Source organism: Lepus europaeus, unplaced genomic scaffold, assembly GCF_033115175.1.
Source record: "Lepus europaeus isolate LE1 unplaced genomic scaffold, mLepTim1.pri SCAFFOLD_521, whole genome shotgun sequence".
Taxonomy (NCBI): Eukaryota; Metazoa; Chordata; class Mammalia; order Lagomorpha; family Leporidae; genus Lepus; species Lepus europaeus.
In genome coordinates this window covers 33,927-57,709 of record NW_026909398.1, presented here as the reverse complement: position 1 = coordinate 57,709, position 23,783 = coordinate 33,927, and the positions used below count along the sequence as shown (strand labels likewise).

The following is a 23,783-nucleotide window of genomic DNA, read 5'->3' as shown; positions in this document are numbered from 1 at the left end:
AGGTGGCCATCTTGGGAGTGAGACAGTGGCCATCTTGGGAGCGAGACGGCAGCCATCTTGGGAGTGAGACAGTGGCCATCTTGGGAGTGAGATGGCGGCCATCTTGGAGGGTGAACCAACGGGAAAGGAAGACCTTTCTCTCTGTCTCTCTCTCTCACTGTCTATCTCTGCTGTGGCCCGGGAGGCGGCCATCTTGGGAGTGAGGTGGCGGCCATCTTGGGAGTGAGAGGGTGGCCAGAGCAAGGACCAAGTCATGTCCGGTCCTCAGAGCCGGCACGGTGCTCCTTGGGTCGTCTGTAGGCTATTGCACAACCAGCCAGTGTGTGCATGGAGCCACCCGGGGACGGGCTGTGGCCTCCCCTGGCGATGGGCACGGGCGTTGCGGAACCCCACAGCCTCAGGCCTCCTGCGACCAGAGGCGGCCGTCGAACTCGGGCTCCAGGGCAGCCGCGTGTGTGGCCGAGTCCGAGCGAGCCCGCGGGCTTCTCTCCGGTCAGGGGTCCGGCGTCGTAGTTGGCCTGGAAGGGTGGTGTGTGTGTCGCTACCCCGGAATCGGCCCATCGGGCCAGGGACGCCTTCCCTCCTGGACTTCTGGTCTTGGTTCTCAAAACCAGGACAAAGGGGGGACGGGGAGAGGGGCAGGGGAGCAGACGGACAGCAGAGCGTAGCCTCACCCCGTGTGGAGGGAGACAAAGGGCCCACAGTTGCGTCTTGCAGAGAGAAGAATGTGCTTCCTGTTGGCCAGAGCCGGCCGCCCCCCCAGAGCACAAAGCGTCAGTGTGTGCGGCCGAACAAAGGGGCGACAGCGCCTCCACGGCCACGTCCCGGCTGCGGCGGGACCCGTGTGACCGGCGCGGCCCTGACTGCGCTTACCGGGGCGGAAGAGAGCCCGGGGTGGCTCTGTGGCCCCCGGGGCCGCCCGTCAAGGCCAACCAGAGGCCGTCAGTTTTCCCTTCCGGAGGTGTTTGTGTGTGTGTTTGTGTGTGTGTTTGTGTGTGTTTGTGTGTGTGTGTTTGTGTGTGCGTTTGTGTGTGCGTGTGTGTGTTTGTGTGTGTGTTTGTGTGTGTGTGTGTTTGTGTGTGTCTGTGTGTGTTTGTGTGTGTGTTTGTGTGTGTTTGTGTTTGTGTGTTTGTGTGTGTGTTTGTGTGTTTGTGTGTGTGTTTGTGTGTGTTTGTGTGTGTGTGTTTGCGCGTCTGTGTGTGTGTTTGTGTGTGTGTTTGTGTGTGTGTGTTTGCGTGTGTGTATGTCTCTGTGTGTGTTTGTGTGTGTTTGTGTGTGTTTGTGTGTTTGTGTGTCTGTGTGTGTGTTTGTGTGTGTGTGTTTGTGTGTGGAGCAGCCGGGACTAGAACCGGTGCCCCTATGGGATGCCGGCACTGCAGGCGGTGGCTTTGCCTGGAGATACATGTGGCTCCTCAGATCTTGTGCCCGCCCTACTCTCTGTGTTTGCCCGCCTCCACCTGCATCCGGCTGTCCGCGCTTGAGTTCGGCTACCACCTTCCCGTGCTCGAAGGCAGTTGTTCTATTTTTTGCCGCTCTATAGAAAATGCACAGAGACACTTAGTCCCTGGCCCAATGCCACACAGCCCTTCAATGGCAAAGCTAGAACCTTGAGCGCCAGTCTTTGCCCGTCTTCAACCCCTCATGGCCCCTGAAGAAGGTGTAGCCAAGATGGCGCACGGGTCAGTTTTCCAAGGCCAAAGTTAATACAGTTCCCGCGAAGTCTTAGCCGTCGGCCATCTGTCGTGCGGCGGGGAGGTCGGAGGAGTCCTAGGCAGGACTGGTTCTGCCGCACGGGTGGGAGGGGGCGCGCAGCCTGCTGCCCCTCGGAGCACCGGTGCTGCCGGCGGTCTGTGGCGTTCTGGGCTCATCGTTCTCATTGCTTCTGCTTCGGCTTTCTCGTTTCCCGTCGGTCTCCCACCCCCCAGTCCACCCTGGTAACATCTTAACCTGATTATATTTGCAAAGACTGGGAGGCGGCCATCTTGGGAGTGAGGTGGCGGCCATCTTGGGAGCGAGACGGTGGCCATCTTGGGGGGGTGAACCAATGGCAAAAAGGAAGACCTTTCTCTGTGTCTCTCTCTCTCACTGTCTATCTCTGCTGTGGCCCAGGAGGTGGCCATCTTGGCAGTGAGAGTGTGGCCACCTTGGGAGATGGCAGCCATCTTGGGAGTGAGAAGGCGGCCATCTTGGGAGTGAGGTGGTGGCCATCTTGGGAGTGAGACAGCGGCCATCTTGGGGGGGGTGAACCAATGGCAAAAGGAAGACCTTTCTCTCTGTCTCTCACTGTCTGTCTCTGCTGTGGCCTGGGAGGCGGCCATCTTGGGAGTGAGACAGCGGCCATCTTGGGGGGGTGAACCAACGGCAAAAGGAAGACCTTTCTCTCTGTCTCTCTCTCACTGTCCACTCTGCCTGTCAAAAAATAAAAAAAAAGAACTCTGTCTGAAGGTTGCATGAATGACAAACACTCGAGCTCGGAACCGTGATCACGGGGGCTCCTTCTTTACGCCTTGGCGGGGTCCCGGGGGGGGGGAGGGGATCAATACCTCCCCACTGCACCGTGGGAGGGACAGGCTTGCTTCTCGTGAGCGTCTGCCCGCGTGGTGGCCGGCCGGCTCGGGGACGGCGGCGGCCCGGCTCTCTGTGCCCCGCACGCCCTCCTCTGATGTCACCAGTCTGTTCTTTGCTGGGAGAACTCGTTAGCATTCACAGTCGTCGGGGAGCCGGACGGGCCCGGGGGAGGGGGAGGGGCGCGGCGCGGGCAGTGCTGGCCGCCGGGAGGCTCCTGGAGCCAGCCCGGTGCTGGTGGTGCTGGTGGGGGGGGGGACAGGTCCTTCCCTTCCCCACCCCCGGGCGCCACGTTGAGCCTGGGGGGAGGGGCGGAGCGGGTCGAGCTTTTTTTTTGTTTTTTTGGTTTTTTTTGGTGGATGGTAACGAAGCAGCCATGGCGACGGCCGCCGAGGACAAGGCTGGACAAAGCCGGGGAACAAAAGGTAGCCGGGCTGTTCTGCGTCTTTGCAGACGGCCTGGTCCTGGCTCCGGGGGTGGGGGAGGGGGGAGCCTTTGTGCCCGTGGGCTCGTGTGGAATTCCTGGGGCAGCCTCCCGCGCCCCTCGGTCCACTCCTGGCCGGAACGCGGTGTCACATCGGAGAGATGTCCCCGGGCTTGTCGCCTCGGGCAGCTGGGCTGGCCGGGGGAGGGGGCTGTCTTTTTTTTTTTTTTTTGGACAGGCAGAGTGGACAGGGTAAGGGGTGTACAAGGCACAGGTTTTGCCCTCCTCCCCTCGGTCTCCCAGCCGTCGCCGTGTGCCCGGCTCTGGCTGACCGCTCACCGTCGTGTGTGTCTCCATAACGAGGTCGCTGTCCTCACTTCCCGCTTCTCTAGAGGGGGACAGAGAGCGTCTTGGAGATTTCCGGACCAGTGTGGCTAGGCAGGGAAGCTAGGGGGTGGGGTTCTGGCTGCAGACGGACAGGTTCCTGGTCCACTCATGGGCTCTCAGGGGTCCCCAGAGTCCTCCATCGCTGCCAATGAAGTCTTTATTCAGCAGACATTAGTAGGCACCTACTGTGTGCCAGGTACACAGAGAAAATGTTTCCAGGAAGATGAACATTCTCAGGTTGAGAGCGACCCGGGCAGGTGGAGCCTCGTCCTCGGGTCGGTGTGGAGGGCGGACGGCCCCTGACCCAGTGAGAGTGGCCATCTTGGGAGTGAGGTGGTGGCCATCTTGGCAGTCAGGTGGCGGCCATCTTGGGAGTGAGAGAGTGGCCATTTTGGAGGGCAAACCTACGGCAAAAGGAAGACCTTTCTCTCTGTCTCTCTCTCTCTCACTGTCTATCTCTGCTGTGTCCCGGGAGGCGGCCATCTTGGGAGTCAGAGAGTGGCCATCTTGGGAGTGAGGTGGCGGCCATCTTGGGAGTGAGACGGCGGCCATCTTGGGAGTGAGACGGCGGCCATCTTGGAGGGTGAACCAACGGCAAAAGGAAGACCTTTCTCTCTGTCTCTCTCTCTCACTGTCCACTCTGCCTGTCCAAAAAAAAAAAAAAAATCCCGTGAGGAGGCAAGACTTCACGACCAGCACTGCCTCCCCCAGACGATCACCTTAGGGGGCGGGGGATGGGCAAAAAAAAAAAAAAACGAGGGAAGAAAGACAACGTGGAGGATTTCCGGGAACTCCCGCCACGGAGGGGAGACTCCCGGCGTCCTCGGCGTCGTCACGCCGAGCCGATCCGCTGGTGCCGAAGGGTTTGGCGTCCGAACAGCAGGTGTTCTGAACTCCCCCATTCCCTCGCACTGTGTGTTGATCGAATAATAAAAATGCTGGTCTAGATCTTTGCTGGACGTAGAGACACTGACTCTTTGCCACCCGCACTTGGCAGTGGACGGCAGAGCCGACATGGGAATTGGCAGGTACCACTGGATGTGCCCCGGCTCCCAGAACCGCCAGTACCACCCCGTGCCGACCCCGGGGGCCAGGGCCGGCCCCTGGAGCGGTCCAGGTAAATACGGCCCCGGGGCGAAGGGTTCGGGTCAGCCCCGCCTCGGTGTTGGGAAAACTCCCCATGGCTGGGCCAGTGCGGGCGAGGGGCCGGCCACGTCCACCGTGGCGCCGAGAGAACCGGGCGCGCCCCCAGGAGCGTCGGCAGGTGCACCGGTCCCACCACCGGCGTGGGGGCCCAGGAGGGAGAAGGAGGCTGAGCGCTGTGGCCGTCTCCCCTCCCCCCAGCCACCTGGGCAACGTCGACACGGCCCCACGATCGCGCCGAGGCAGAACCCGCACTCGGGACTTTGTCCGGCGTTGACCCAAAAGAGCCGCCCTTGGGTCCGGCAAACGCGGGAGCAGGCAACGGCCGTGTTGTCGCGCATACGACGCCAGAGAGAGCCGTCCTGAGGTTTAACGAGAATTAAAAACGTTGAACTACAAACTTATGAAGCTCGGGATTAGGTTAGCGTAATGAACGTTCTTTCTGGTTTTTTTTTTTTTTTTTTTTTGACAGGCAGAGTGGACAGAGAGAGAGAGAGAGAAAGGTCTTCCTTTGCCGTTGATTCACCCCCCAAGATGGCCGCCGTCTCACTCCCAAGATGGCCGCCACCTCACTCCCAAGATGGCCGCTCTCTCACTCCCCAGATGGCCGCCGCCTCACTCCCAAGATGGCCGCCTCCTGGGCCACAGCAGAGATAGACAGTGAGAGAGAGAGACAGAGAGAAAGGTCTTCCTTTGCCGTTGGTTCACCCCCCAAGATGGCCACCGTCTTGCTCCCAAGATGGCCACCCTCTCACTCCCAAGATGGCCGCCACCTCACACCCAAGATGGCCACCCTCTCACTCCCAAGATGGCCGCCTCCCGGGACACAGCAGAGATAGACAGTGAGAGAGAGAGACAGAGAGAAAGGTCTTCCTTTTTGCCGTTGGTTCACCCTCCAATGGCCGCTGTGGCCGGCGCACCACGCTGATCTGAAGCCAGGAGCCAGGTGCTTCTCCTGGTCTCCCATGGGGTGCAGGGCCCAAACACTTGGGCCATCCTCCACTGCACTCCCTGGCCACAGCAGAGAGCTGGCCTGGAAGAGGGGCAACCGGGACAGGATCGGGACCGGTGCCCCGACCGGGACTAGAACCCGGTGTGCCGGCGCCGCAAGGCGGAGGATTAGCCTGGTGAGCCGCGGCGCCGGCCACAGATAAGTCTTTGGTACGAGGCCCTCTGCACTGGAGCTTCGGCAGCCAGTGGGGCTCGCCCCCTCCCCCAGATGTTGCCAGTCGCCCCTCCCACCCCCGAGGGGCCCCATGACCGCAGCCTCCGGCCCCTGGCGTCACTTCCGCTCCTCTCCTGGAAGATTCCGTCGCCGGGTGTTGGACAGTTGGCAACGCTCGGCTTCTGCCGTTGTGTGGCTCATCGGCGATCGGCAGAGTAGCGAGGACGGCCCCTGGTGGCGGGTGTGAGGGGCGTGGGGCTGAGGGCTACGTGTGTGTGTGTTTGTGTGTGTGTGTGTCTGTGTGTGTGTTTGTGTGTGTATATGTGTGTGTCTCTGTGTGTGTTTGTGTGTGTGTTTGTGTTTGTGTGTGTTTGTGTGTGTGTGAATCAAAACCTAGAATTCATTGGAGGGTGAACCAACGGTAAAAGGAAGACCTTTCTCTCTGTCTCTCTCTCTCTCACTGTCTATCTCTGCTGTGGCCCGGGAGGCGGCCATCTTGGGAGTGAGGTGGCGGCCATCTTGGGAGTGAGATGGTGGCCATCTTGGAGGGTGAACCAACGGCAAAAAGGAAGACCTTTCTGTCTCTCTCTCTCACTGTCTATCTCTGCTGTGGCCTGGGAGGCGGCCATCTTGGGAGTGAGATGGCGGCCATCTTGGGGGGTGACCCAACGGCAAAAATGAAGACCTTTCTCTCTGTCTCCCTCCCCGTGGTCTGTAATGAGACGTCTCGTTCTGGAGCCCCGTCATCCAATATGGCAGCCCCTGGCACACGCAGCTACCGAGCATGGACAACCTGGCTGGTGCAACCGAGGACCTGGATTTTTTGTTCCCGACGTCCAATAACCTATGTTCAAAGAACCCCGCGTCGGTGCCCGCCCACATCGGACGGTGCCGTCCTCCGGCCACGGGTCTCCATCCAGAGCAGACCCAACCTCATTGAGCCGGAGAGGCAGGCTTCCATCTTGTTCTTCAACGTCATCATGGGGTCTTGAGCGTAGAGGAAGGGTTGAGGGATACGGCCTGAGACACAGGTCCATGTTCTCTTCTACGGGCACATTGTGCGCTGGGCGCCATTTTTTTTTTTTTTTTTTTTGTAGTTGGACAACCACGGACACACTGGTCTTCCTGGAGACCGGTGGTCCATCTCTCTCTCTGTCTCTCGAAACCCCGCCACTCTCTCTTCTCCAATGAACTCGAGAGAAAACGTTAAAAACGAGGAAAAAGGCTCATTTTTCTCAAGTTTGAATTATGATGGTTCTCTCCCCTTCGTTTCACTTCATGGATGCCCACTTTGTCTTTTTTTTTTTCCTGTTCTTTTTTGTTTTTTTCCTGTTCTTTTTTTTCCTGTTCTTTTGTTTTTCTGTTCTTTTTTTTCCTGTTCTTTTTTGTTTTTCCTGTTCTTTTTTTTTTTTTTTTTGCTAAGTACTTTAATGTCACCCACTCGTAGGTTCTCTCCACGTGCGGTCGGGGAGACACATGGCGGCGTGGCGGGGGACGGGGACCATGAACGAACTGTCTGTGCTGCTCGGGCTGGTGGAATATTTTTTTTTTTTTTTAGTAAAAAGTTGAGATCATTTCCGACGTTCACTTCTTGACTAAGTAGTTCACTGCGTTAGAACCCCCAAAACACCCTATGACCTCTCCAAAAACGAACACGTTTGAGATTTTTGCCAGATACACCAACGGTCTAATCTCTTCTCTAATCTCTTCTCTAATCTCTAATCTCTTCTCTAATCTCTAATCTAATCTCTAATCTCTTCTCTAATCTCTAATCTAATCTAATCTCTAATCTCTTCTCTAATCGCTAATCTCTTCTCTAATCTCTAATCTAATCTCTAATCTCTAATCTAATCTAATATCTTCTCTAATCTCTAATCTAATCTCTAATCTCTTCTCTAATCGCTAATCTCTTCTCTAATCTCTAATTTAATCTCTAATCTCTTCTCTAATCTCTAATCTCTTCTCTAATCTCTAATCTAATCTCTAATCTCTTCTCTAATCTCTAATCTCTTCTCTAATCTCTAATCTCTAATCTAATCTCTTAGATTCTCCCGGTCGCCCCAGTTGGTCACAATGTTCTAGCCGTGACCCCTGTGGCCCTGGGGATACTGAGGGCTCGTCCGCGGAGCCGGAGGGCGGACAGACAGGTTAGACCTTCTCGGCTGGCGTGGACCTTGCTCGCGAGGACCCGGCCCAGTCACAGCTCTTTTTCCTTCTCTCTCGTCTGCGTCCAGGCTGCTTCGAATGCTGCATCAAGTGTCTGGGCGGCGTCCCCTACGCCTCCCTGGTGGCCACCATCCTCTGCTTCTCGGGCGTCGCCTTGTTCTGCGGCTGCGGGCACGTGGCCCTCGCGGGCACCGTGGCGATTCTCGAACAGCACTTCTCCACCAACACCAGCGACCACGCCCTGCTGAGCGAGGTGTACGTGTCGGCCGCCCCGGGGCGGGTTCGGACGGCTGTGGTGGGCTAGAGGCTTTGAACGCAAGCTCGCCGTGTGCACGGTGTGTGTGCCGGACGGCGTCGAGGGGACGGACAGGCAGAGCGGACAGTGAGAGAGAGACAGAGAGAAAGGTCTTCCTTTGTGCCGTTGGGTCACCCTCCAAGATGGTCGCCGGCTCGCTCCCAAGATGGCCGCCGTCTCACTCCCAAGATGGCTGCCATCTGCCAAGATGGCCGCCGTCTCCCAAGATGGCTGCCATCTGCCAAGATGGCCACCGTCTCACTCCCAAGACGGCCACCCTCTCACTCCCAAGATGGCCACCTCCCAGGCCACAGCAGAGATAGTGCGAGAGAGAGACAGAGAGAAAGGTCTTCCTTTCCCATTGGTTCACCCCCCAAGATGGCCGCCGTCTCACTCCCAAGATGGCTGCCATCTGCCAAGATGGCCACCGTCTCACTCCCAAGATGGCTGCCATCTGCAAGATGGCCGCCGTCTCACTCCCAAGATGGCAGGATCTGGGAAAGGGTCCACCGGCTTCCCGAGCCGACCATCTCACGCCGTGGCTGGCGACCGTCTCCGTGCCTCCCCCCCCCCACGGCAGTGAATCCCGAGTGGGCGGCCGAGGGCTGAGGACCGGTCCCGCCGAGGGCCGGCTTCTCTGGGACAAAGTTCACTTGTGAGTTAGCTCTGTGGCCGAGGTTCGCCCGGGTCCACGATCCGCCTCGCGCGAGGACGATCGCGATACAGAGAACCCATGTGACCGGGCGGCTCCCGGGGGACCCGAGTCCGTCTCCCGTGGCTGGACCAGAGGGTCACCAGCTGCCGGGCGTGGGCGGGGCGGCGCCGGTGGAGAGTCCCGGTCTCTGTCCTCTCTGTCCACAGGGTCCAGCTCATGCAGTACGTCATCTACGGCATCGCCTCCTTCTTCTTCCTCTACGGCATCGTCCTGCTGGCCGAGGGCTTCTACACCACGAGCGCCGTCAAGGAGCTGCACGGCGAGTTCAAGACCACGGCCTGCGGCCGGTGCATCAGCGGCATGGTGAGGCCCTGCCCCACGCTGGGCGTGGCTCCGCCCCATTGGGAGAGGAGGTCGAGGGCCCCCGGGGCCGGCCACGCCGGGTCTCCCCAGGCTGGAGCCAGGGGTCCGAGGACCTGGCGTGACGGATCAAGCCTGAGGCCGGGGTGAGGTCCCCGTGATGGAAGGAGCCAAGGTCAACCCCAAGGTCACGGCCTCGTGATGCCCCCTCGCCCCTGGTCTTGGCAGGGCGTGGTCCTGGGCACACACATGGCCGTCGGGGAAGGACCCAGCGGCCCCGTCCTGCACTCGGCCTCTCACCGGAGGGTCGAAGGCGAAACCGTGGGCTCCTCCCCAAGGCTGTGCGCGGTCCAATCAGCAAACTTGAGCCTCTGAGCTAGATGTGGGCTATCAGAGGATTTCTTTTTAAATTTTTGACAGAGTGGACAGTGAGAGAGAGAGACAGAGAGAAAGGTCTTCCTTTTTGCCGTTGGTTCACCCTCCAAGATGGCCGCCGTCTCACTCCCAAGATGGCCGCCGTCTCACTCCCAAGATGGCCACCTCCCGGGACACAGTAGAGTGCGCCTACCGTGGCGGCCATTGGAGGGTGAACCAACAGCAAAAAGGAAGACCTTTCTCTCTGTCTCTCTCTCTCACTGTCCACTCTGCTGTGTCCCGGGAGGCGGCCATGTTGGGAGATGGCAGCCATCTTGGGAATGAGGTGGCGGCCATCTTGGGAGTGAGATGGTGGCCATCTTGGGGGGTGAACCCATGGCAAAAAGGAAGACCTTTCTCTCTCTCACCATCCACTCTGTCTAAATAAATAAATAAATAATTTTTTAAAAAAAAACGGAGAGAGAAATAGCCTTTCAGAGCTCACAAAAAAATCGGCAGTCCTGGCAGGTTACGAGCCCGGTCACGACGGCCGGAGGACATCCTCCCTGGCCCACGGCGAGGGTGTGGGCGCACACCGCACAGCGTTTCTCGAACCCAGCACCTCGCTGGCCAAGCTGCTGTGACTGCGTGTGGGGTGGGGGGTGGGGCGGCCGCCAATCCCGTCCGATTCCCGTGGACGCGCCTGTTCCATTGTTTCTCCTGCTTTGTGTTTGTTGGTTTTTTTTTTTTTTTTTTTGTGCAGTTCGTTTTCCTCACCTACGTGCTCGGCGTGGCCTGGCTGGGCGTCTTCGGCGTCTCGGCGGTGCCCGTGTTCATGTTCTACAACGTGTGGTCGACGTGCGAAGCCATCAAGGCGCCGCAGACCAACGGCACCGTGGCCGTGGACCAGATCTGCGTGGACGTCCGACAATACGGTGCGTCCTGGCCTCTGCTCCCGCCGGACCTCACACCTACTGGTTCTTCTGAGCTGTGCAATGCGACCCCATTAGAAAACATAGCTCAGGCCGGCGCCGCGGCCCACCGGGCCGATCCTCCGCCCTGCGGCGCTGGCACACCGGGTTCTAGTCCCAGTCTGGGCACCGATCCTGTCCCGGTCGCCCCTCTTCCAGGCCAGCTCTCTGCTGTGGCCCGGGAGGTGACCATCTTGGGGAGAGGATGGCCATCTTGGGAGTGAAGTGGCGGCCATCTTGGGAGTGAGAGGGTGGCGGCCATCTTGGGAGCAAGACGGCGGCCATCTTGGAGGGTGAACCAACAGTAAAGGAAGACCTTTCTCTCTGTCTCTGTCTCTCTCACTGTCTAACTCTGCTGTAGCCCAGGAAGTGGCCATCTTGGGAGGGAGAGGGTGGCCATCTAGGGAGTGAGGTGGCGGCCATCCTGGGAGCAAGATGGTGGCGGCCATCTTGGGAGTGAGGTGGCGGCCATCTTGGGAGTGAGGTGGCGGCCATCTTGGGAGTGAGACGGCGGCCATCTTGGGAGTGAGGCGGCGGCCAGGGCGGGGCGGTCCGTGGCGCACTCGGGGTCCCGTAGTCCCCGCGGCGGTCGGTGACCTTCTGTTGGGATTCCCCGTTGCAGGAATCGTCCCTTGGAACGCTTTTCCCGGAAGGATATGCGGCCCGGCCCTGGAGAGCATCTGCAACACGAACGAGGTAACCCCGCCCCCACGCCACGGGCTCATAGCCAATCGGCTCACAGAGGATGAAAACGGGTCCCCATGGCCGCCACGAGCCAGCAAGATGGCCGCCACGAGCAAGCAAGATGGCCTCCACGAGCCAGCAAGATGGCCGCCACGAGCAAGCAAGATGGCCGCCACGCTGCAGGGGAAGGCTCGGGTTTGTAGACCCCGCCGTCCATCCCTCCGGCCGTTTTTTGACTCAAACCAACGGCTATGGAGTAGAGATTCTCTTTTTCGGGTGCTAATTTAGAAATGACCTCATCGGCCGGCGCCGCGGCTCAACAGGCTAATCCTCCACCTGCGGCGCCGGCACAGCGGGTTCTAGTCCCGGTCGGGGAGCCGGATTCTGTCCCGGTCGCCCCTCTTCCAGGCCAGCTCTCTGATGTGGCCCGGGAGGTGGCCATCTTGGGAGGGAGAGGGTGGCCATCTTGGGAGCGAGACGGTGGCCATCTTGGAGGGTGAACCAATGGCAAAAGGAAGACCTTCCTCTCTGTCTCTCTCTCACTGTCTATCTCTGCTGTGTCCCGGGAGGTGGCCATCTTTGGAGTGAGAGAGTGGCCATCTTGGGTGTGAGAGGGCGGCCATCTTGGGAGTGAGACTGCGGCCATCTTAGGAGTGAGGTGGCGGCCATCTTGGGAGTGAGACGGCGGCCATCTTGGAGGGTGAACCAACGGCAAAGGAAGACCTCTCTCTCTGTCTCCCTCTACTACGCGCTTTTCTATCCCAACAATTCGGTTGAAACCCTCCGGCCCTAGAACATCCTTCGAGTCATTGGTTTGCAAATATTATTTTGAAAAAAAAAATTCGCTCTATAATCTTTTATACTCCGATGACGTTCAGTCGTTGGCTTCCAACCGTGTATAAAGCAAAAAAATTTTTTTTAAAAAAACAATATATACAATCTTTAAGAAAAGTCAACTATTACGGTCCAGATCAGAGATTCTAACGCTAGAAATCCCTACAATGGGACCTATTTTTTTTAATGGATTTTTTAAAAACGGGAAAATTGGCGAATTTTTTTTTTTTTTTTGCCGAATCTCGCTCTCGTGTCTCTTCCCCGTGGACGACGACGCTGGGAGTCGATCGGCTTGGGGTCCAACGCCCCCAGCAGCTGCCCCCCGCGGCCAGGGCTGGAGGGAACCAGACCGGACCGCCTCCTCCGGCGGGCGCGGGGCGGCCATCTTTATTTAGAGCGAACACTCACGCGGCGCCCTGTCTCCCCAGTTCCACGTGTCCTACCACCTGTTCGTCGTGGCCTGCGCCGGGGCCGGCGCCACCGTCATTGCCCTGGTGAGTAGTGGCCCCGGGTCCGCCCCGCCCGCCCAGACCACAGATTTCCCCTCTGTCGGCCCGACCGGCGCCGACCCTGACCTCGGCCGGGACCGGTGTCCACTCAGCGCCGGGCCCGTCGGCGGGAAACACGGCCTTGGCACCGGTCGGCGGCGGCCATTGGAGGGCGAACCGACGGCAAAGGAAGACCTTTCTCTCTGTCTCTCTCTCTCACTGTCTATCTCTGCTGTGGCCCGGGAGGCGGCCATCTTGGGAGTGAGACGGCGGCCATCTTTGGAGATGGCAGCCATCTTGGGAGTGAGAGGGTGGCCATCTTGGGAGTGAGACGGCGGCCATCGTGGGGGGTGAACCAACCGCAAAAAGGAAGACCTTTCTCTCTGTCTCTCTCTCTCTCACTGTCCACTCTGCTGTGGCCCGGGAGGCGGCCATGTTGGGAGATGGCAGCCATCTTGGGAGTGAGACGGTGGCCATCTTGGGAGTGAGACGGTGGCCATCTTGGGAGCAAGACGGCGGCCATTGGAGGGTGAACCAACAGCAAAAGGAAGACCTTTCTCTCTCTCTCTCTCTCTCTCTCTCTCTCACTGTCTAACTCTGCTGTGGCCCGGGAGGTGGCCATCTTTGGAGAGGGTGCCCATCTTGCGAGTGAGGTGGCAGCCATCTTGGGAGTGAGACGACGGCCATCTTGGGAGTGAAGTGGCGGCCATCTTGGGAGCGAGACAGTGGCGGCCATCTTGGGAGCGAGATGGTGGCGGCCATCTTGGGAGTGAGATGGCGGCCATCTTTGGAGTGAGGTGGCGGCCATCTTGGGGGAGTGAACCAACGGCAAAGGAAGACCTTTCTCTCTGTCTCTCTCTCTCACTGTCCACTCTGCCTGTCAAAAAAAAAAAAAGACCCCCCGCTCCCATGTTTGTCAGCTGATACCGAATTCATGACCGGCAGCCTGGTCCCTCGCGCCCGAGCCCAGTGGTTAGAGCGGACATTTTTTCCCCAGAAACAGCAAAATCAGTAGCGCACATCCTAGCAGACGTCCACCTAGGAGGACGCGAGCCGAAACAAGGCCAGGGGGCCGCCGCCCGGACAAAGGTCGAACCGAGTCGGCAAACGGGGAACCTGAACGACTCGGAGCCGCGGTGTGAAGGTGTCCGTGTGCGGAAACGTGGAGGTGTTTCGAGCAGCTCGTGGAAAATGCAATCATTTATTTTTTATTTTTGTTATTTTTTTTATTTTATTTTTTTTACTTTTTTTTTTTTTATTTTTGCTGTTGGTTCACCCTACAAGATGGCCGCCGTCTCACTCCCAAGATGGCCACTCTCTCACTCCCAAGATGGCCGCCACCTCACTCCCAAGATGGCCACCCTCTCCCAAGATGGCCGCCGTCTCACTCCCAAGATGGCCACCACCTCAACCCAAGACGGCCGCCATCTCACTCCCAAGATGGCCGCCACCTCACTCCCAAGATGGCCACCCTCTCACTCCCAAGATGGCCGCCTCCCGGGCCACAGCAGAGAGCTGGCCTGGAAGAGGGGCAGCCGGGACAGAACCCGGCGCCCGCGTGAGACGCCGGGGCTCTCCCCGGCCGCACCATGGCCCACGGGGGTTCCCCTCGCGCACGTAACCGCGCCGCTCTGTTCTCTCCCCCAGCTGATCTACATGATGGCCACCACCTATAACTTTGCGGTGTTGAAGTTTAAGAGCCGGGACGACTGCTGCACGCGGTTCTGAGCCGCCGGGAGGCCAGGCCGGGGCCCCGGGGAGCCGAGCCGGCAGCGCCGACGCCGCGGACGTGCTCGCTCTGGGCCGGCTGGGCACGGTCGTGCGTGCATGGCGCTAGGAGCGGCTCGCGGTGCATGGACGGCTCCGCCCGAACCCCAGGATCCGACGGTCACGCGGCCTCTACAAAAATAATCCAATCTCTAGAAAAATAATCTAATTTTTAGAAAAATAATCTAATTTTTAGAAAATAATCTAATTTTTAGAAAATAATCTAATTTTTAGAAAAATCTAATTTTTAGAAAAATAATCTAATTTTTAGAAAAAAATCTAATTTTTAGAAAAAAATCTAATTTTTAGAAAATAATCTAATTTTTAGAAAAATCTAATTTTTAGAAAAGTAATCTAATTTTTAGAAAAAAATCTAATTTTTAGAAAAAAATCTAATTTTTAGAAAATAATCTAATTTTTAGAGAAAAATCTAATTTTTAGAGAAAAATCTAATTTTTAGAAAAAAATCTAATTTTTAGAAAAATAATCTAATTTTTAGAAAAAAAATCTAATTTTTAGAAAAATAATCTAATTTTTAGAAAAAAAATCTAATTTTTAGAAAAATAATCTAATTTTTAGAAAAATAATCTAATTTTTAGAAAAATCTAACTTAAATAATCTAATTTTTGCCAGACGACACCGTGGCGCCTCCCCACAGGACGTACTAACACGTTGGCGTACCGGCATTTTCCCCGTCCTTTACGCTTGCTCGACCATAACCCGTTGCGGGGCCGAGAACGAGTCCCGCAGAGAACGGTCTTCAGTCCGCACTGTTGGACGGGTTTTCCCGGAAGATGATACGAGTCGCCAATATCACGTTCGATCAGAAGGGTTTCTCATCCGAAAAGTTGACGCCCCAATACCTGTGTCGTTCCATCGGCCGGCGCCGCGGCTCAACAGGCTAATCCTCCGCCTTGCGGCGCCGGCACCCCGGGTTCTAGTCCCGGTCGGGGCACCGATCCTGTCCTGGTTGCCCCTCTTCCAGGCCAGCTCTCTGCTGTGGCCAGGGAGGCGGCCATCTTGGGAGTGAGAGGGTGGCCATCTTGGCTGATGGCGGCCATCTTGGGAGTGAGATGGCGGCCATCTTAGCAGATGGCAGCCATCTTGGGAATGAGATGGCGGCCATCTTGGCAGATAGCCGCCATCTTGGGAGTGAGATGGCGGCCATCTTGGAGGGTGAACCAACGGCCAAAAGGAAGACCTTTCTCTCTGTCTCTCTCTCTCACTGTCCACTCTGCCTGTCAAAAATTTTTAAAAAAGTAACAACATGCAGTTCCGCTAACGTTTTGCTGCCCGCGCGCTCTGCTCCTCGCTCTCCATTCTGCTTCTGACGTCCGACTTCCCCATCTTAACTCGTTTTTTTTTTTTAATTCACTGACAATAAACCCCGTTGGCCTTCAGGGCGGCTTGGTTTCCGGCCCAGCAGGCCGGCTTTGCTCGCTCGCTCTCTCTCTCTCTCGCTCTCACCGGCCGCCGCGCTCGCCCCTGTCTTGCAGATCCACTTCCTCATGATTCTGTCCTCTAACTGGGCCTACCTCGCCGACGCCGGCCACATGCAGGCTCGCCGGGACATCGGCGCCAAGGAGGAGCAGGAGCTGCGCGACGTCCCGCGCCGGCCCCCGGAGCAGCTCAACTCCTACACGTAGACGCGCGCGCCCGAGTCCCGGCCCTGACCGACCGCCGGACGAACCGATGAAGGCGCGCCAACACGTCGCCGGCCGTCTCCGAGCTGCTGGGGGTGCACTGCTGTGGGGAAAACCTTCCAGCGGGTCCATCTTGTTTTTTTTTTTTTCTTATAACAAACATTAGAGGGTTCACGGGAGCCATTTTAAAAGGCAACACTTCGGACACGATACGGTCTCGTTCACGGTCCCGAAATCCATGGCGCGCTTGGGACGCGTCTACGCAGACGACCGGCCGTGGGGGTGCGTCCACGTTCCGGGAGAGGGGCCTGCGACACGCCAGCAGCGTGATCGTAAACACGCAGATGAGACCCTGAATTGGCGTACCGTAGGACACTGAATGGGCGTACCGGAGGACACTGAATTGGCGTACCGTAGGACACTGAATTAGCATGAATTTGCATAGTCAGTAGCTGGCATTGATCCAACTGTGGCTCAAATTAATGTGATTTTTAACTTTTTTTTACAATGTCAGCAATCACGGCTCAAGAGAATGTGATTCTTAGCTGAGATTGTAAAAAAAAAAAATCTATATTCTACCCAGAGACCCAAAAACACAAAGAATTTCATTCCATAAATTTCAAATTTTTTTTTTTCTTAATCAGTGTAAGAAGTGTTCCCTTATTAAAATGGCCGCCCTGAACCATTTTCCCGTGGTCTGGACGGCGCGTGGTCCGTCCCACACCAACTCTGGAATAATCGTTTTTGAGCTCGAGCCTCAGCCATTTTTCAGAAGAAATTTGCCTTCCACGTCATCGCGGTCCGGAACATTGACGCTGGGTGCTGGGGGTTCGAGACCCGGGTGTCCAAGATGGCAGCCCGCCGCGTGCTGTTCTTTCTGGAACGATCCGTGCGGCCGCCGGGTGCACCTGCGCCTTCCCCAGGGGGCCCGCGTCCCACAGGGTCCACCGTGTCCGTCCGTGTGCACAGCTCACGTGTGGTTGTCCAACATACGTGTGCGGAGACGTGTCCACACGGGAGGCAGCCTAGCTCTACCGAGAGGCCATGAACACGGACCATCACGTTTTTCGTTTGACGCCCAAAAACGCCCGTGTGGACGTTGGTGTTGACCCGGGGGACGCCCTCCTCCGTGTGGAGCCGTGGCAGCCCGGCGGCTCGGTGTCCCGTGTCCCCCCGCTGCATGGCGGACGTCCGTGTCGGCCGGAGTCCCGTGTGCGAGATCAGCCGGAGCCGGAAGCCTACATTGTCCTTCGCCGACCTCTGGCAGCCACGACCAGGAAACCTTCGGAAGTTTTCAGTCTCAATATTTTTTACGTAAAAAGCGTTCGATTTTTTGCTACGTCTACGTTTTTTTTGTAACCTAACAGCGAGTCAGTATTTTCTATCCGTGCCAAGGGCTTCCTGTCGCTCTCCGAGAGTCTCAATAAAATATTTGTAGATAATCGTCCACACCCGTGTGCGCTCCTTCGGAAGGTGTAGACGGAAACAGCTGGGAGTGAGGTGGCGGCCATCTTGGGAGTGAGATGGCGGCCATCTTGGGGGGGTGAACCAACGGCAAAGGAAGACCTTTCTCTCTGTCTCTCTCTCTCACTATCTCTGCTGTGGCCCAGGAGGCGGCCATCTTGGGAGGTGGCGGCCATCTTGGAGGGTGAACCAACGGCAAAGGAAGACCTTTCTCTCTGTCTCTCTCTCTCTCACTGTCTATCTCTGCTGTGGCCCAGGAGGCGGCCATCTTGGGAGTGAGGTGGCGGCCATCTTGGAGGGTGAACCAACGGCAAAGGAAGACCTTTCTCTCTGTCTCTCTCTCTCTCTCTGTCTATCTCTGCTGTGGCCCAGGAGGCGGCCATCTTGGGAGTGAGGTGGCGGCCATCTTGGAGGGTGAACCAACGGCAAAGGAAGACCTTTCTCTCTGTCTCTCTCTCTCTCTCTGTCTATCTCTGCTGTGGCCCAGGAGGCGGCCATCTTGGGAGTGAGACGGCGGCCATCTTGGGGGGGTGAACCAATGGCAAAAGGAAGACCTTTCTCTCTCTCACTGTCCGCTCTGTCAAAAATTAAAAAAATAATAACATAAAAAAAAAAATACGGCTCTACAGCAGCAGAGCTGCACTGTCGCTTTGTCCTTGTCCATTTCCGTTTTTGGAACCCACCTCTGACTCTTGAGCCCGGCCAGTCGCCATCGTCCGGTGACCCCCATCCCCCTCCCCTCGGGCGCAGCAGGCAGAGGCCCCATTATGTGGCGCCTGCTGTTTGCCGACCGGTTTTGTGCCACCTGAGCCGGGAGGCGCCCGGATACACGGTAACGGACCCGCCCACAGCCAGAAGGGCTCCAGCCGGGCCGTGTAAACCGTGTTAGCTCCGCCCACCCCTGCCGCCGTGACCGCGTACCTGGGCCTCGGGAACGGCGGGACCATCGCTGGTCGTCCTGGACGCCGGGAAGTCGGCCAACACCGAGGCACCGGCCGGCTCGGCGTCTTCGTCCTCCGCCTCCCCGATGGCACCTGCTGCTCGCCGCGGCCTCCAGGGGGCAGCAGCGGCGGCGGCGGGGGAGCTGGTTCCCTCCCGCCCTGCGGCGACAGCGCCAGTCCCGTCCACACGGGCTCCGCCCACGCGCGTTGGATTCGTTTCCCGGAGAGCGTCATCTCGTCACACCCCGGGGTCATCTCGTCACACACCGGGGCGCAGGTCTGAACCCGGGACGCGGAGGGACACGTGCTCGAGCCGTAGACGATGGCCAACGCGCTACCTCCGGAGCCTGGTTTGCCAGGAACCGAGTGGACACGGCGAGAGAACATGGCCGCCACGTCGGCTGTGGTAGCCCAGCTCCTGACACCGGACACGGAGAGAGAACATGGCCGCCACGCCGGCCGTGGTAGCCCAGCTCCTGACAGGAAGGAAACCACTTCCGGTTCACAACGTGGTTGGCCGGGAAGACGGCGTGAGGCAGGGGTTCACCGGAACAGATCATAGTAGAAAACAAAAAAAAAAAACCAAAAAACATCACGCCGGCTTTCTCCACATCTTTATTGAGGATTGTGTGCGAGCACAGAGACCCGCGGGAGGACCAGCCGACGGCATCACCACAAGTCCTCGGTTTCGTCGCGGGAGAAGCCTGCGGAGCTAAATGAGGGGAACGTGAACGTGGATTCTGAATGTTCATCAACGTCCTCAACCCTGCCCTGCCGGGTTCTGCGCCGGCTCGTAAAAAAAAAAAAAATTTTTTTTGTTCGGTCCCCGTCTTGGCCGATTCGGTAATTTCTTAAAAGGCCGTCTCGAATGTCTGGGGACCCTCGGCAGACAAAAATGAGCGATAATGGTTCAGCAAACAGAGCCTGGAGGCGGTGCACGGAGATGGAGACATCGCCGGGGGCGCCCTATGCCCTGTCAGGCCCGGGTTCAAGTCCCGGCTCCGTCCCCAACGCCAACCTCCTGGTAGCCGGTACCCCTGGTGGCGACAGGGATGTCCCAAGGGTGTTCACCGATGCCGGCTGGGTCCCGGCAGCCGACACACCGAGTCCCCTGGCTTCCGGTGTTGGCCCCACCCCACCCCCAGCTGGCGCGGGCCATGGTGTGGGCCAGGTGTGCGCCGGCAGACCCCAGATCCCCATCTCGGCCTTTCCAATAAAACACGCGGCGTCGGGGCCCTCACCTCTCCTCGTGCTCCCCGGACGGCAGAGTCTCCACTGGGGAGGAGCCGCCTTTGACGGTGTCTTCTGGGCTCTGAGCGAGAGAAACTCGGCGTCAGATACGCACGGCCCTCGGGGCACGCGTCAGCTTCCCCAAGATCGAAACTCTGATGTCCGGCCGGGGCCGCGGCTCAACAGGCTGATCCTCCGCCTGGCGGCGCCGGCACACCGGGTTCTAGTCCCGGTCGGGGCGCCGGATTCTGTCCCGGTTGCCCCTCTTCCAGGCCAGCTCTCTGCTGTGGCCAGGGAGTGCAGTGGAGGATGGCCCAAGTGCTTGGGCCCTGCACCCCATGGGAGACCAGGAGAAGCACCTGGCTCCTGCCATCGGATCAGCGCGGTGCGCCGGCCGCAGCGGCCATTGGAGGGTGAACCAACGGCAAAAAGGAAGACCTTTCTCTCTGTCTCTCTCTCACTGTCTATCTCTGCTGTGGCCCAGGAGGTGGCCATCTTGGCAGTGAGGTGGCGGCCATATTGGGAGAGAGCGGCCATCTTGGGAGTGAGGTGGCGGCCATCTTGGGAGTGAGACGGCGGCCATCTTGGGAGTGAGATGGCGGCCATCTTGGGGGGTGAACCAACAGCAAAAAGGAAGACCTTTCTCTCTGTCTCTCTCACTATCCCCTCTGCCTGTCAAAAACAAATAAAAAATAAATATAAAAAAAGAAAACACTGAGGTCTGCGTACGAACGCACTTCTATCGCGTACCCGGTCGTTCATTTTCTCCCGTTCTCAAACCCAACGTTTACAAACTCCGCCAGACCCCGCTCGCGTCCCCCTGTGGCCCCAGCGGACGTCAGAAAATCCCACCGAGAGCGTCACCCTCGGGTTTGAAAGATCCCGGGTTCTCTGTGCGGACGACAGGTCCTCTGCCGGCGCTACAGCCCGGACGCCCCCGGCCCGCCCACTCGCACGTCGCCCCGCCCACCCGCAGGCCGCCCCGCCCACCTTAGGTCGCCCCGCCCAGGACCAGCACCTGGTCACGTGACTGCCGCTCTCGCCCGCGCTGCAGGAGCCGCATGTACTTCTCTAAGGGGCCGTCGCCACGCCCAGCTCCGTCCTCCGCGTCCACACCACTCGTTTCTAATTCCTTTTCCGTTTCAATGTTCAACGACTCCTCGATCATCCGCTAAAAACACAGACGGGCGACGAAACAGGAAGTGCGTCTTTCAACACACTCCCAAGATGGCCACCCTCTCACTCCTAAGATGGCCGCCACCTCACTCCCAAGATGGCCACCCTCTCACTCCTAAGATGGCCGCCACCTCACTCCCAAGATGGCCACCCTCTCACTCCTAAGATGGCCGCCACCTCACTACCAAGATGGCCACCGTCTCACTCCCAACATGGCCGCCTCCCGGGACACAGCAGAGTTAGACAGTGAGAGAGAGAGAGAGAGAAAGGTCTTCCTTTGCCGTTGGTTCACCGTCCAATGGCCGCCGCGGCCGGCGCACCGCGCTGATCCGAAGCCGGGAGCCAGGTGCTTCTCCTGGTCTCCCATGGGGTGCAGGGCCCAAGCACTTGGGTTCCCGTGGAGAACCCAGCACAGGGACTAAGCTGCACTCATTACCCTCTGCCGGTCCAGTCTCTCCAGTTCTCTCCGCTCCCTCTCCACAGCGTCTTTGGGGTCACCGCGCCTCGGTTCTCCTCGCCGCCCCTGTTCCCGCGTTTCGTCGTCTTCCTCCTGGTCTCCGATCTGTGTCTGATCTGCACGTGACAGGGCAGACGATCAACGTTCTCACGGAAGAGCAAGAGAGAGAGCAGGAACCCTTCGCCAAGACCCAAGATGGCCGCCATCTCACTCCCAAGATGGCCACTGCCTCACTCCCAAGATGGCTGCCATCTCCCAACATGGCCCACCTCCCGGGCCACAGCAGAGTTAGACAGTGAGAGACAGAGACAGAGAGAAAGGTCTTCCTTTTTGCCGTTGGTTCACCCCCCAAGATGGCTGCCGTCTCGCTCTCAAGATGGCCGCCACCTCACTCCCAAGATGGCTGCCATCTCCCAACATGGCCCACCTCCCGGGACACAGCAGAGTTAGACAGTGAGAGACAGAGACAGAGAGAAAGGTCTTCCTTTTTGCCATTGGTTCACCCCCCAAGATGGCCGCCGTCTCGTTCTCAAGATGGCCACCCTCTCACTCCCAAGATGGCCGCCTCCCGGGCCACAGCAGAGACAGACAGTGTGTGTCCCCCAACTTGCAGTGAGGGAAGTGAGTGCCGGGGAGAGCAGGGAGGACGACGCGATCGGCCAGGGACCAGTGAACCCGGCGCCGTCGGCCTTCCGCGGCCCCGGGAGGCGGGATTCCCGCAGATCGTCACATCGAGCTCACATGAACTGAGCCAACAGACGGAGAACAACTCGTACTCAGCGAGAATTAACTGTTATTTCCACTTTTCACCATGGTTTCCCAAGACGGCCGCCGCGGCATGGATTCTGCAGCCTCGGGGAGAAGCCCGATGGCTCTCACTGTCTATCTCTGCTGTGGCCCGGGAGGCGGCCATCTTGGGAGTGAGAGGGTGGCCATCTTGGGAGTGAGAGGGTGGCCATCTTGGGAGATGGCAGCCATCTTGGGAGTGAGACGGTGGCTATCTTGGGAGAGAGTGGCCATCTTGAGATGGCAGCCATCTTGGGAGTGAGAGGGTGGCCATCTTGGGAGATGGCAGCCATCTTGGGAGTGAGGTGGTGGCCATCTTGGGAGTGAGATGGCGGCCATCTTGGGTGGTGAACCAACGGGAAAAAGGAAGACCTTTCTCTCTATCTCTCTCACGGTCCACTCTTGCTGTCAAAAAAAAAAAAAAAAAAAAAAACGGACAGGCCAGGCATCACGACACAGCGGGTCGAGCCAGCCCCCAGGATGCCTACATCCCATATCTGGGTGGCGGTTCAAGTCCTGGCTTCAGCCTGGCGCAGGCCCTGCCGACGGCGGCGTTTGGAGAGCGCGCCCGTGAGTGGGAGACCCCTCTCCTCCTCTCCCTCTGTCGCTCGTTCAAGTAGAGAAAAATAAAACAAACGTAAAAGCCAGGGCACGCGGGGCCGCGTGAACTCACAGCCACAGGCCGACTCCGGTTCCTCACTGTTCTTGGAAACGTTCCCGTCCGAGTCCGAAAACTCCGCGTCTGCTTCAGGCTCGGTCTGTCTGGGGTCGACCCTGGAGGTCGGAGGAAGGAGACGTGAGACCGGGAAAACCCGAGCGCGCGAGACGACACACGGCCTTTGTGCCCTCGGGTACCTCGCACTCCCAAGATGGCCGCTGTCTCACTCCCAAGATGGCCGCCGTCTCACTCCCAAGAGGGCCACCCTCTCACTCCCAAGATGGCTGCCATCTCCCAAGATGGCCGCCGTCTCACTCCCAAGACGGCCACCCTCTCACTCCCAAGATGGCCACCCTCTCACTCCCAAGATGGCTGCCATCTCCCAAGATGGCCACCGTCTCACTCCCAAGATGGCCGCCCTCTCACTCCCAAGATGGCCGCCACCTCACTGCCAAGATGGCCGCCGGCCCTCAATTTTTGTATCTGTACAAACCAAGTGTATTTGTCAGACGGCAAAGATGCTCACCGACACCAAATCCCGTTTCCCGCCCAGATAATTCGGAGGACGGACAGGCTACCCGTCATTTCACAATAAAATGCGATTTCTGCGCGGCCACGCGACCTCCGACACCACCCGGAAACCAAACCAAAAAACCCACACAGGTCCAGGCCCAGACCTCGGCTCCCACGATTCTGCGGGACCCGGTCAGAACCGGTACTCACCGGATCTGGTCCTCTGCAGGGCCGGCAGGGGGCCGGACGGAGGGGCTGTGGCTGGCTTCGGCGGGCGCCGGCCGGGGTGTTTTGTGCAGACAGGGGCTGGGGGCGGCCATGTGTGATCGGCGCTGACCTAAGGAGCAGAGGGAACCAGGGCGAGAGTGTGACAACCGGCGTCTCCACAGAGCGCTCGGTGTGGACGCGCACTGTTAGCTTGGCAGAGCCCAGTGTGGCCGGCGCTGCGGCTCACCGGGCTGATCCTCCGCCCTGCGGCGCCGGCACCCCGGGTTCTAGTCCCGGTCAGGGCACCAGATTCTATCCTGGTCGCCCCTCTTCCAGGTCAGCTCTCCGCTGTGGGCAGGGAGGCAGCCATCTTGGGAGTGAGAGGGTGGCCATCTTGGGAGGGAGAGGGCGGCCATCTTGGGAGTGAGGTGGCGGCCATCTTGGGAGGGA

At 58.5% G+C, this 23,783-nt stretch overlaps 2 protein-coding genes across 2 annotated transcripts in view; one reads left to right on the top strand and one right to left on the bottom strand.

The window, feature by feature from the left end:
* Positions 1-2,941: 2,941 nt before the first annotated feature.
* On the top strand, positions 2,942-17,348 carry LOC133755493 (neuronal membrane glycoprotein M6-b-like). The gene is made up of 8 exons (XM_062185605.1): positions 2,942-2,990; positions 4,374-4,493; positions 7,919-8,105; positions 9,007-9,163; positions 10,278-10,449; positions 11,108-11,181; positions 12,432-12,497; positions 15,755-17,348. The coding sequence occupies exons 1-8, from the start codon at positions 2,942-2,944 to the stop codon at positions 15,902-15,904; spliced, it is 975 nt and encodes a 324-aa protein (XP_062041589.1). The 3' UTR covers positions 15,905-17,348.
* Positions 17,349-18,908: 1,560 nt separating this feature from the next.
* LOC133755492 (centriole and centriolar satellite protein OFD1-like) overlaps positions 18,909-23,783 on the bottom strand; it is a 38,263-nt gene continuing 33,388 nt past the window's right edge. The window contains exons 16-21 of the mRNA XM_062185604.1: positions 23,337-23,463; positions 22,629-22,729; positions 21,149-21,285; positions 20,555-20,707; positions 19,548-19,618; positions 18,909-19,018 (exon numbers count right to left, since the gene is read on the bottom strand). Of these exons, the coding sequence (XP_062041588.1) occupies positions 18,976-19,018; positions 19,548-19,618; positions 20,555-20,707; positions 21,149-21,285; positions 22,629-22,729; positions 23,337-23,463 (632 nt within the window). The 3' untranslated portion in view covers positions 18,909-18,975. The remainder of the gene's footprint in view (positions 19,019-19,547; positions 19,619-20,554; positions 20,708-21,148; positions 21,286-22,628; positions 22,730-23,336; positions 23,464-23,783) is intronic.

Excerpts from the sequence above, each read along its gene's own strand:
- LOC133755493 (XM_062185605.1), top strand. The coding sequence starts at position 2,942 with ATGGCGACGGCCGCCGAGGACAAGGCTGGACAAAGCCGGGGAACAAAA. Across the intron at positions 2,991-4,373 it reads ACAAAGCCGGGGAACAAAAG|TGGACGGCAGAGCCGACATG; the intron begins GTAGCCGGGCTG and ends CGCACTTGGCAG. Across the intron at positions 4,494-7,918 it reads CGGCCCCTGGAGCGGTCCAG|GCTGCTTCGAATGCTGCATC; the intron begins GTAAATACGGCC and ends GTCTGCGTCCAG.